Below are 11,904 nucleotides of genomic sequence, written 5' to 3' on the forward strand. Positions count from 1 at the left end.
GCAAGTGTCTGTCTCTTCATTCACTATATTTAAATATTAACCATGATTTTATCTAAAGAGCAGTTTCCTGTATCCTCCAAAACATTTGACATAAACTAGATAAGTTAAATAGTATTTTTAAGACAGATAAATCCCACATTGATCAGATGTTTCTACATGTATATGTTTTTGACTGCCTAGAATGCAAAGTTACAGAGTGATAATTAAACATCTTCTGTCACATATTCTACCATTTAACATGTGTGTTAATATGTGCACTGGTCTCCTGTTCATGATCGAGTTTTTGTGAAACATCAGCTGGTTTCAGCTTCTGCCAGAATCATGACTAACACATGAATAACCAGAGTTTAAACTGGGAGTCTAGCAGGCGTGCAGGACTTCCAAACACTGAGCATCAGTTTAATTTGTTTCTGTGTTGAGGAAACGGGTTCACCACTCTTCCAGAGCTTTAGATCACATGACATGATCTTAATCAGCAGCTGAAATTTGATATTGTAGATATTCGAATAGCACTTACAGAACTGCAATAAAATGGGCCTTTATTTTTCTTAGGAGTCCTTGAAGAAGTAAGAAATGAACATTTAAATATTTACATTAAATTTTATTATTGATTTTCATAATCTATTAATCCTTTTTTTTTTGGTTTTTCATACCCAAACGCTGCATCAAGCTGACTTCTGAAAAGTTGTTCAGAAGTATGTTCACTGTCTTTTGGACAAAGAAAGACATTTAAGGAAGTAACCTAGAAGTAATATTTAAAGGAATAGTTCACCTAAGTAGTTCACAGAACATTTCTGGAGATGTACAACTAAACAGTGTTGCAGTGTTCTCTTTAAATTACTTTAAATGAATTCAATTTGCATGATAACAAACTAAATTCTGATTTCGGGGGGAACTTACACTTAAGTTATTCTACCAGGCGTTTTTCACTATGTGCTGACATTTGATTGAGTGGTTGATCGAGAAGACAATCGTCAAATAATTCTTGAAAGCGTTAGATTAGAGATATTGCTATTTTGAACTACTGTCCGAGGTCCAGAATGAACTTTTCACCTCAGCTTTTCTGGGTTTTTCTGTACTTTTCTGGTGATCCATTTCCATCTTCATGGCAAAACATTTTTTTGCCAGGATAATCTTTCTAAGCTCTGTGATTTTCTTTTCATCAGAGAAAATGAAGAAAAAAAAAACATGAGAAGATTTTTTTTTTTCTGTGTGGAACCGAGTGAAAAAAAAATTTTTGAGATTCATGAGAAAATTATTTAGTTCAGACCAAGAAAATGGATCTCAGAGAAAAAAAGACGTGCTATAGACGTGCCATATATTGTGTTATTCATCTAATAAAGAGTTGATAGATAATAAGGTTGATTGAGATTATTGAATTGTCCCTTCATGGCAAAATCTTTAAACTACAGGGTGTACCGCAATTTATTCCAGGAATATAAAAAGCAGAATGTAAGTGCTAGAGGGTCATTCAGCAGTCAGAGCACGCGTGATCAACTCCAATACTGCAGCCTCTATACAGAATGACATATGGTAACTTTCGGAGAAGAGCTTTTTAAAACAGAATCCAAGAAAGACTATGATAGATAAGAATGTGAAAGAGCCAGGACAGTTTTTGCTATGAAATGTTTTGACTGCTCTGGCATCTGACACTGTCAGCCTATGAGTAAACAGCACACAGGCTGGTGTGTGTGTCCATAGATTACATCAGTACAGTCAAAATAAAAACCTTGCTTCAAGATGTGTACTGAACATGTGAGACAAGCCGAGGTTCTGCACTGCAACATGTAGGCCTGGTACTTTTCAGTCTCAGCGTGTCAGTCAGGAGTGTAGGTTTTGTCATTTCCAAAAGCGTTTACTTTATAACGAGGGACTCTTCAATACCAGCGCCAACGAGACTGCTGATCTGAAGGTCAACAATATTTCCAGCTTTGTGAAACAGCATATTGGGGTTTTTATTACTATTCAGCACAAGTTGGTAGACTAATAAGAGGCTTCTGAGGAGCCCAAAATGCAAACTGCTGGATTTTAACGGCCTGCCGCACGGAATCAGCAAAACAGAGAAACGCGCCGTCAGCACAGACATGTCCAACAGTTGTGTACAAGACAATGGTATTAATTACACTTGAAAAACAGCAGTACACACATAGTAGTATCTGAAGGAACCAAAGTCTCTGAACTGGCAGGAAACACTTTAGAAAATCAAGCCTGTCCAGACATGGTACAATATAATGTTCAATCAATCTGTGAATGGTTTGAAAAACTCTGAAAGCTAACATTCTCACAATGACAATGCTAAGATGGTAAGACGATAAACAATTGTTGATTGAAATATTTCACTTTGAACCACGAATGTTCGTATCAGGGTGGTGAAAAAAGACATCAGACAAATAAACAGTACACCAAAGTCCATCATTTGAGGATCATCAATGCACAAATGTTCATGTCAATCTATCCAATAGGCCTTGTTAATATTTCAGTTTGGATCAAAGTGGTGCAACAACCAAGATTTGCATCCACAGAGCTGTAGAGTCGTAAGTGTGGCAAAAAAAAAAAAACCCAAGCAGAGAAACACTGTATGTTATTCTGACAGTTCAGTCAATGTTTGTGAACATAAACATTCATTCAAAGCGACAAGCCACAGATCCACTGTCAGTCGTCAGTCTGTGATTGAATTCCAACATGTATCTACTGACAAAGGATAGAAGATCTGAGAGGTTTTTAGAAACTATGTACCTCATTTGGTGTAAACCCTGATGCTTACTGTCACATTTTGGCGTCCTTTTTGAATTGAATAACGCCCCTCCCCTTCCCAAAAACCCTGATCTTTTGCCGATCTATTTGTATGTGACATGAAACATGAACCACAACTAACGTATTCACATAAAAAGCGTTCGACAGGCGCCATCATTGTTACGAGGGCCTGTGTGTTTTTAATGAGCTTTCTATTCACGAGAATCCTCCACGCTCAGACAGACATCTCACCTGATGGCGGTTCTGCTTGAAGCTCAAGACGACAACCATTTGTCTCCTTCTGTCACAGCACTGGTTATTCTGAAATGTGTAAATTGCAGGGATCATAGCCGAGGCTGAGTCATCATCAGTCATGCTAGAGCGGCACAGTGCCAGGGGACTAAACTAGACTTCAAGAACGGAGCATTAAGGAACCGAGTGGAGATGGTGCCTAATGCAGAATGTTCTGATTTTGTTTTGATTTTGTCTGGTATTTGATTTAATTGAGACAGTAATAGAATAGATATTTGTGTTCGAAATGATTGAGAATGACACTGAAACAGTTAACTAGGCTACAAGTTATGGATAAATGGTTGAAATAGTAACTTAAGCAAAATGGTGTGGATGATGAATGATTGAAATAGTTATTGTTAGGCTAAAATGGATAAATAGTGTAAGATAAAAGTTATGAATGGTGAACATCGGTCTAGTTAGTTTTGGACAAATGGTTGAAGTGGGTTAGGGTTAGGGTTAGTTACTCTAACCCTAACCCTAAGTGATATATATATATATATATATAATATATAAGATTATAATTATGTTTTATAAGAACTTAAGTGACAATGTGCACTTTCAGTAATGCACTACGGTTATCGATTAACACAAATGTAAAAGATATATATAAGGCATATGTAGTGATAGGCCTCCTTAAGTTGATGTGACAGGGCTGTGGGAGTTTAAATGGTTAGGAACCAAACAAACACTCTGTACTGTGTGTGTATTTATATGTACTACATATGTCTGTGTAGAATTTTAGGGGAGATACCTATAAAAAAATGCCTGTTGTGTTGTTTGACTTATGACTTCAAGTTTCCATGGCTCCCATACAGTGGCAGCCTATACTGCATATTCCACTAACTAACACAGGCTGGAGGCTGCACAGGCTACGTGGCACAATCCAGGCTTCAGGAATCTGTAGGTACCAAACAAACAGTGGTGCTGGCATGCTGGTCCTAATGGGTCTGCACAGCAGCAGCAGCTTCATTAGTGGCACACACGAGGCCGACCTCTCCTAACGACCCCAGCCTCCTCCATGGTGTTGGATAAATGGAAAGTCGGCTATTGGTAGTCTGGAAGACACTTTATCTTAATATATGTTTGCAAACAATAAACTTTTTTTTATAATCAGGATTTGTGGGTCCGGTCAACGAGAATGAAAACATCTCCAATCTGAGGACAACGCTTGTAGTAGGGATTTTTTCCCTCCTCACATTTTGCTCCTTCGTAGAGCGGCCGAGTAGCTGTTTCAAAGAAAAAGAAAAAGGCTGGCACAAGTTTGGAAACACTTTCAAACAGGCTGGTGCAACTGCTGCTTGGATGAAACGTTGCACCACTGATGTGAAAAGAGTCACGTTCGTGTCATCCTGGACGATATTGCTCACACATTTGTCAATATACTGATGCAATACAGTGGTTATTTCAGAAAGATGTTTTTATTCTCTTCAGTCAGTGTCTACAAAGAGACTGTTCTTAAGGAGATAAATCAAAAACACAAGGCTTCACTGACTGATTTCTTTCGTTTACGTGATAAAAGGAAGTTATTTTCTCTGTGTTATTTGCAGCTAGATTGTTTTATGTGTTTTTCTTTTCCAGAGTTACCTCTTGCTCTACAGTTTTCCACTGAAAGTTTTATGAGCGTCACCTCTGCGACAGCCGCAAGCACCTCTTTCTAAATCTGCTCTCCCCTAGCAGGAGGCCTCAAGCTGTGTGGTTTTAACAGCTCACACTTTTTCAGTTCACGCCCACTGAGCCGCTTAAATTTCAAATCTCAAAATCAACTTGTGGCTTACACATACGATGTCACCTTCGCACATTGACCCCTAAATTCCAAACCTGTGAGGGAAGAAAAAACTTCAAGTCAAGAGACACCTTGTTAATGCAGTTGTGCTGCTCACCTCTGCTAATTACAGGACCCCTATTGGTTGGACGGCCGGCGGTGCAGGAGCCAATCCCGGAGCGCCTGCCAGCACGCTGGAGCCGTACGACATGCCTTTTTGTTTTTAATGATCAAGTGGGCTCCTTAAAAATGTTTGCCTGCCTGTCCATCCCATACAAGGGAGCAGAGAGGTAGAGGGTTTACACAGCTCAGTCAGCCCTCAAGAAGCTCGACCCAGAGAGCCGCTCCTGATCACAGGAGGCCAGAACTTCAGCACCCTTGCAGGTAAGGCCTGATGTCAGTGCTGGATGTGCTGAAGTTGATATATATTTTGGAGTTCACAGAGAAGCAGCGGCTGCCTGAAACTTCACTGTCTTTGGATGAAAAGTGAGAGAGATTTATTCATGAGTGCGAGACTGTGGCAGACAGTCTCTCTCATTTTTGGGCACAGCAGCTGTAATTCAGCAGCCATCTGTGCAGTAATTGAGAAGAACATTTCAAGCTTTTGGCTGTTTGATTGCTCACTTCAGTAGCTTTATTTGATATTTTGATATTCGGAACTAAAGTCTTATTTTTCCTCAGTAATCCATGAAAAGCTCCATTACAGCGTGTCCCCAATCCTCTCTATTGTCTTGGTATCAGCCAGTTAAATAGAAACCTCCGTCTTTTTTTTCCAAGCGCATAGTCTTTTGTTTCCATATCAGAGAGTTTCCTGAAAAACTCTCCCAAAAAATTGAGACACAGTCATCAAAGTCTCCAAGTGTAATTGGATTGTTATTGCCAGGAGGTCATACTGTGTTATCTGCACTCAAATACAGCTTCTGTTACATCATCATCAGTGACCATTGTTTGTCTTTCACCCTCAGGAAGCACACGAAACAGGAAATGGCACGCGTTGGACGACCGTCACTTTCCCTGATCCACACAGGGCTCCTGTTAGCTATTGTTTTATTACCAGGTGAGACTTGATTTACAACTTTTTTACAGAAAGAAGTGTGTGTGTGTGTGACTTTAGATGGTCTCTGTGATAAAGGTGGAACTGTACCCTGGTTTACTATCTGCACATTCAGTGATGCAACCATTTCAGGGAAAGATAATGAGGTCTTTTGGGGAATTCTGGGGATCCCAGCACCCGAGGAGGTCTTCACTCTCTACAGTTACACTCAAGATACTTTGAGGGTTATTTTATGAATTCTGAAATATAAAAAAAATATCTTTAGAATGAAAAAATGGCGAAAAAAATTTAAGTTATTCGCTCCATTTATAATATTCATGACAGTGAGCAAACACTGAATAACCAGTAAGACCAGTCGCTCCTAATCGGTCTGGCTTACGACTACTTAAAGCAGCTTGCCATGCAGTGTCACAGGTTGTGAATCTCATTTGCAGAGTCCTTCTTTTCTTAGAAGAGTTTTAAAGAGACAAAAGTACACAGTAATGTACAAAGAACACCAAAAATGTAAAAAAAAAAAACCCAACTTACTTTTTACTTTTACTTCCCCTTTCCTTGTCTTTATACTTCTACTCCAAAATAATTTCAGAGCGAAACAGTGAACGTGTTCCTCCACTTAGGGATATAGTTTCCAGATATTGTGCTGTAATACTATCAGAACATTAACACTGTACTTTTTGTTGTAGTTCTGTTTATTGCTACTTTTACTTAAAGCTGCTGTGAGAATCTTTTGCTGCGGCCCCTGCGGACAATAAGTTTGTTTAGGCGCCGTACTGCCAGACTACACAGCAGTTGCAGTTCAGTAGTTCAATTGCCACTAAAATCAATTAATTTAAAGATGCACTACTTTGGCTCTGATGCAACATGCAGTCTGCAAAGTAACTAGAGCAATGGAATGGAACAAACCAGACAATATGGAAATACTCAAGTAAAGTACAACAAGTAGAAGTATTTCAAGATTGTACTTAAGTTAATATACTTAGTAGCATCAAGTCTGAACTGACTTGGGAAAGAAAGCCTTCAGGTTTCTCAGGTTCAGGCACTCACAGCATGAAACAATCTACAGACTGAACCACTTAATGAACGCCCCCGTTTTAAGGTTCTTTTTCCAAAACGACATACCGAAATTAAAAGCATGACAGCTCCCACATAGTTTTAGACTCAGGGATGTGCTTGGTACCATTGGAAAGGTAACACCCTCAAGTTTTTTCTAGAAGTGGTGATTCTATGACATACTGACACAGAGTTACAGAGGTTGGAACACAGGTTTTGGTTTTCGTCCAATTCAAATGTCAGTAAACTGACTAAGATATAAGGGTTCAGGTATGTCTATGGACACAGAACAATTAGGCCATAGCCACAGGTCTCAGCTTGCTACACTCAAAATTTGAAGTCAAAAGACTAAAAAATTGATTTTTCACAATTTGTTTTCTAAAGGCATGTCTGTGCGTTTTGCTTGGGTCCTATTTTTCCAAGAGCGCCTACTGAGATTCAAAGGCTTATAACTTGAGAACCCCTTTACCTAGAAACATAATCGTGGTCTCAAATGAAAGCTAAGACCCTGGGGTTTCTTGCTGGTTCGACACTTGTAGCTAGTTTTGGGTAAAATGACATGAATATTCCCATTCTATGGACTCTTGGCGAACTATGAAAAAGAAATTGTGGCATGACGTTGTAGCTGTGGAAAAAGGGAACACTCCGAAGGTATGTAGGCATTCTTGCTTCTTGCGGTAGAGGGCTCTTTCTAATGTTGTGTCATGGTGAGTTTAGAAGGCTATTACATGGTCTGGAAATAACTTTTTTGGGCTTAAAATATTCATGACAGTCTCAGCTTTCCAACAGTGAGTATATACTGTTAAGATCTGATGCTTAAAACTATTAGCAAAAAACTATTCGTTTTAACGAAGGGTGTTCGTTTAGTGAAGGGTGTTCCTATGTAGGAATGGTGTTCCTTAAGTGGTTAAACTTCATAATATCATTTTATATCAGTGAACAATTTTAAAACTATGGTGAAATCAGTCGGTTCTTTTAGTATTACAGCGAATTTATCTCTAAATTCACAATTTTAACTATGTGTTTGCTGTCATTCCTGGCCAGGTGTCCTTTTAAAAGCGATCCATGACCTCAATGGCTTTTAAATAAAGGATAAATAAATAAAATAAATAATTAAAATAAATAAAGGCAGTTAAAAGTATCTGGTATTTGGTCAGAAATGTATTATGAGCGTTTGAGAGTATTTGAAATCCCTTCTACAGCCCTGGGAATATGCACATTAATTTATGACACAGAATTACAGTGACACAATTACCTTTATCTCTTGAACACTGAGATAGCATGACATGTTAATGTGCAGGGCAGCCTGTAAGTACTTCAGAATCTCCCCAGAGTCATAAAGAGACATTTATCTCTGCTCCTACGGGAGACTTTCCACATTAATAACTGAGAAAGCTCCGGAAGTTTCTGCCATAATCAGCTGACTCGGCTGTTTTCTCATAACTGTAAACTTCTGAAGAGACCCCCTGGTGGAGCAGAGGACGCTCCACATGTGGAGACAGGGATGCACACCGGCATGTCCCCTCCTTCCACCTCCACTTTTACGGTGTATTGGTAATTGGTTTGTGTGAGGGCCCAGTCTTTGTAGTTTTACAGGTTTCAGGAGGCCCCTAGTAGCTGCACTAACTCCACCAGTGTGGTTCAAAGCCAAACTGAGCGTGCATGGATGTGGGTGGGGGTCTGGAGGAGGAGGGAGGGGTGTTTAATCGGCAGGATGCTGCCTGTGCCGGGCGCCAGAGCCCCAGCACCTGCCGCGCTTCACCTAGGGGCTTATTAGCAGGTCAGCGTTTTCCCTGATGTTGAGGGGTTGCTCCACATCTGGTCCTCGTCAGCTGGTGCGCCTGCTGCTGCTAATGTGGCTGCTGCTCGTGTTTTACAGAGTTTCTGGGGGCCGTTCCAGTGGAGCAGCACAAGAAGGAGGAAGGTGAGGACCTGAGACGTGGCACCTGGGATATATTGGCTGTTAAGTCACTGGGGAAGGGACTTTAAAAAACTTAAATCACAGACCTTTAATAATACCCATCCAAATTTCAAGCATACATACATTCTTCCAGGTGGTGGTCACAGTAACACACCCTTACGATCATCTTGAGTAGGAGGACATACAAATACACATAATACCATCTCTATATATATGTCTCTTCAGTCTGAGTACCTCATTTGTAAGTTCAGACAGCAGCAAACTAAATGTAGTCCACTCTCTCCCTCGGCTCTCCCCTCAGTGTCGGCGGTGTCTGACGATGTGATAGCCGAGGCCATGGCGAGCCTGACGAAGCTGGTTCGCAACAGAAGGAACGTCCCGGTCCTGGCGGTGCCCCAGTTTAAACGTCTGCCTGACTTCTGGGGATGGTACAAGTACTTCATGGACAGCCACAACCAGGAGGGAGTGAGTGCAGTTTGCTTCACATGAATTATTCAGTTTCTCAGAGTCGAGATTATGAAACAGTGTTTTTTAATTCGTTATTGCTCACAACAGAAAGTATTATTACTCCTTTACCCTCTTATTATGCTAAGTTACTCTTCACTACAAGACATGTTTCAGCATGTAAGAGCTCTGCGGTGAGCTCTCCTCAGAGAATGTGTATGAAACATCATCAATCAAAAGCTTGGTTTAAATTATTTTTATCTTTAGTCTCTCAATGAAATCAGAGCAGGTTTATTAATATTGTCTCTTTTTTTCAGGTTGAGGATCTGGATCGTCTGTACATGGCCTACCTGCAGAACAAGCACAGGTCAGAGGAGGGCCCCACCTTCAACCACTACCTCAAGCACCTCAGTGAAATCTACAAGTCCTGCGCCGACTCTGATGACCCAGAGTGCGTCTCCGAGTCCACCAGCAAGCCTAAGGCTGCCCTGGTGATGCCCGCCCCCTACAAGTCTGCTGCCGTCAGGTTTTGCAACCCTTACCTCGACCCCTACTGCCTCTTCCCCCTCCTCCCCAAGGCTGCTGCACCTGAGCCTGAGCCGGCTCCCGCTCCAGCCAAGGTGCCAGCCCCCATCCTCACCCCCTTCCTGCCCTTCCCCCTGAAGAGCCCTACTGGCTTCTACCACTATGCCCCCGTCCTGGAGCCCTTCCTGAGTGATGAGCAGAGGACTGAGCTGATGAGGATCTGCAACCCTGAAGATGTGGAGTGTCTGCAGTATCACCTGAGGGCAGCTTATGGTTACCGCCCGGCCCCTGGCCCTGCCCCATCCTATGCGGCCCTCAAATGTGACCCCAAAAACCCCTACTGCATGCCCACCCTGGTCGCCAAAGCTCCCACTGGCTTCTACCACCTGCTCTACCCCAGCTGTGACCCAGCAGTCGATCCTCTGTGCGTGAGCAACGTGGCTCCTCCTGCTCCGCTCGCTGCTGAGGAGGCCCCTAAAGAGCAGCACTGCAACCCTCTGTTTGATGCCGGTTGCAACCCCCTGACTGCCACCAAGCTGTCCGGCCTCACCAAGCCTGTGCTGGAGTACCCCGCCAACGACCAGCCAGCACCTCCTGCTGCTCCTCTGTCCTGCGACCCTCGCGTCGACCCGTACTGCATACTGGCAGCCGCCGCCGCTCTGCGCAAGCCCGCTCCACAGATCCCCGAGCACCAGGTCTGATCTAGTCCTGATTGTTGGATTAAATAGTTCAATGTTTTGACTAATCTAGTGTAATCTTGCTTGTTGAATTAATCTTCTTTTCCTTCTCACTTGGTTAATTAAATGATGTAGTTAAAAGAAATGGGTGTTGCATAATGCTTTCACTTGCTATCTGTGATCTGCTTTTGAACAAAAACACAAATCAATCAATCAATCAATCAATCAATCAGGTCCGCTACAAGCTCGGCGTCCACGGCAAGACCAAGGAGGGCTATGACTGCTATGTGCACTATGATAAAGACTGCACCCCGGTGAAGTCTGGCCCAGAGGCCAAAGCCTCCATCAAGGCTCCAACCAAGCCCCTTTGCCATCCTTTCGACCCCAGCTGCGGCAAGTTTGCTTCACCTTCCAACGTTGAGGCCCCGAAGCCCGGCAAGGATGGCATAATCCTTCCCGACCCCGACTGCGACCCGGAGTTCGACTACAACTGCCGCCTGCGCCGCGCTGAGCCCGCCGCTGCCGCTGACGAGCCCGCCAAGGAGGCCGCTGCTGATGAGCCCGCCAAGGAGGCCGCTGCCCCACGCTTTGAAGACTTCCTCAAGGCCGTCATGAACCAGCGCCAGTAGATTTCAGAAAAAAAAATAAAACTGCAGAAAAAGTCCCAAAGATGTTTGGACTATGGACAAAAACCTTCCACAATGTCATAAAGTCCTCACAAAAACAAACAAACAAAACACAAAAATCAGAAAATCTAATCTGAACAATTCAGGAGGAAAGCAACATAGAACAGTGTGTAAAACTTCATGTATGTATGTTTGTAGAAAGGAGCTGTATGTATAGATGTGTGATAGATTAGGGTTAGTTTGAATTTGTGTCAGCGGGCAATCATTTTCTCTCTGTTGTACATTCTCTGTTTCCATTTGACTTACCCAAAGTGTATTTAAAGTTGTTTTTCACATTTTTCTGTAACTCTCGACCTCATAATGCTTCATCTGTTTAGTTTTTATGAAGTTCTAAATAAAAAAAAAAGAAAGATTTGAAAAACTTCTCTACTTTCTTGCCTCGAGGTTAAACTATCACAGACAAGTGTAAAACCTCATGATGATAGCAGCAAAACACCACAACTTTAAGTTTCCAAAGTGGATTTGAAAGTTTTAAATAGAGGGAGCCTTCTCTGTATGTGCACGCAGCCACCTCTCAGCACATCAGTCCCCAGCTGTTGCAGCTAAAACACACAGCACGTAGTTGAGCCTCAGTGTGCCAGCTGGCGTGTTGCGCCTGCACCAGCTTATCCTCCACCATTATGAAAATAGCTAATTGTTGGTACATCTGCACGATTCATTTTCATACAGAATCACTGGAAATGTGTGTTTTGCATGATAGGACATTGCATTCCAGACCCCTAATCAATTAGAGAGGCATTAACACACGATACATCCAA

The 11,904-nt window shown here is 42.1% G+C and overlaps 1 protein-coding gene across 1 annotated transcript; it reads left to right on the forward strand.

Annotated features, from left to right (window-relative positions):
* Positions 1-5,066: 5,066 nt before the first annotated feature.
* and2 (actinodin2) lies at positions 5,067-11,507 on the forward strand. Its single transcript, XM_030401797.1, has 6 exons — positions 5,067-5,173; positions 5,755-5,846; positions 8,773-8,817; positions 9,116-9,279; positions 9,576-10,478; positions 10,694-11,507. Exons 2-6 carry the CDS (start codon positions 5,774-5,776, stop codon positions 11,087-11,089), a joined length of 1,581 nt encoding a protein of 526 aa, XP_030257657.1. The 5' UTR covers positions 5,067-5,173; positions 5,755-5,773; the 3' UTR covers positions 11,090-11,507.
* Positions 11,508-11,904: the final 397 nt, after the last annotated feature.

This window comes from Sparus aurata, chromosome 21 (genome assembly GCF_900880675.1).
Source record: "Sparus aurata chromosome 21, fSpaAur1.1, whole genome shotgun sequence".
Lineage (NCBI taxonomy): Eukaryota > Metazoa > Chordata > Actinopteri > Spariformes > Sparidae > Sparus > Sparus aurata.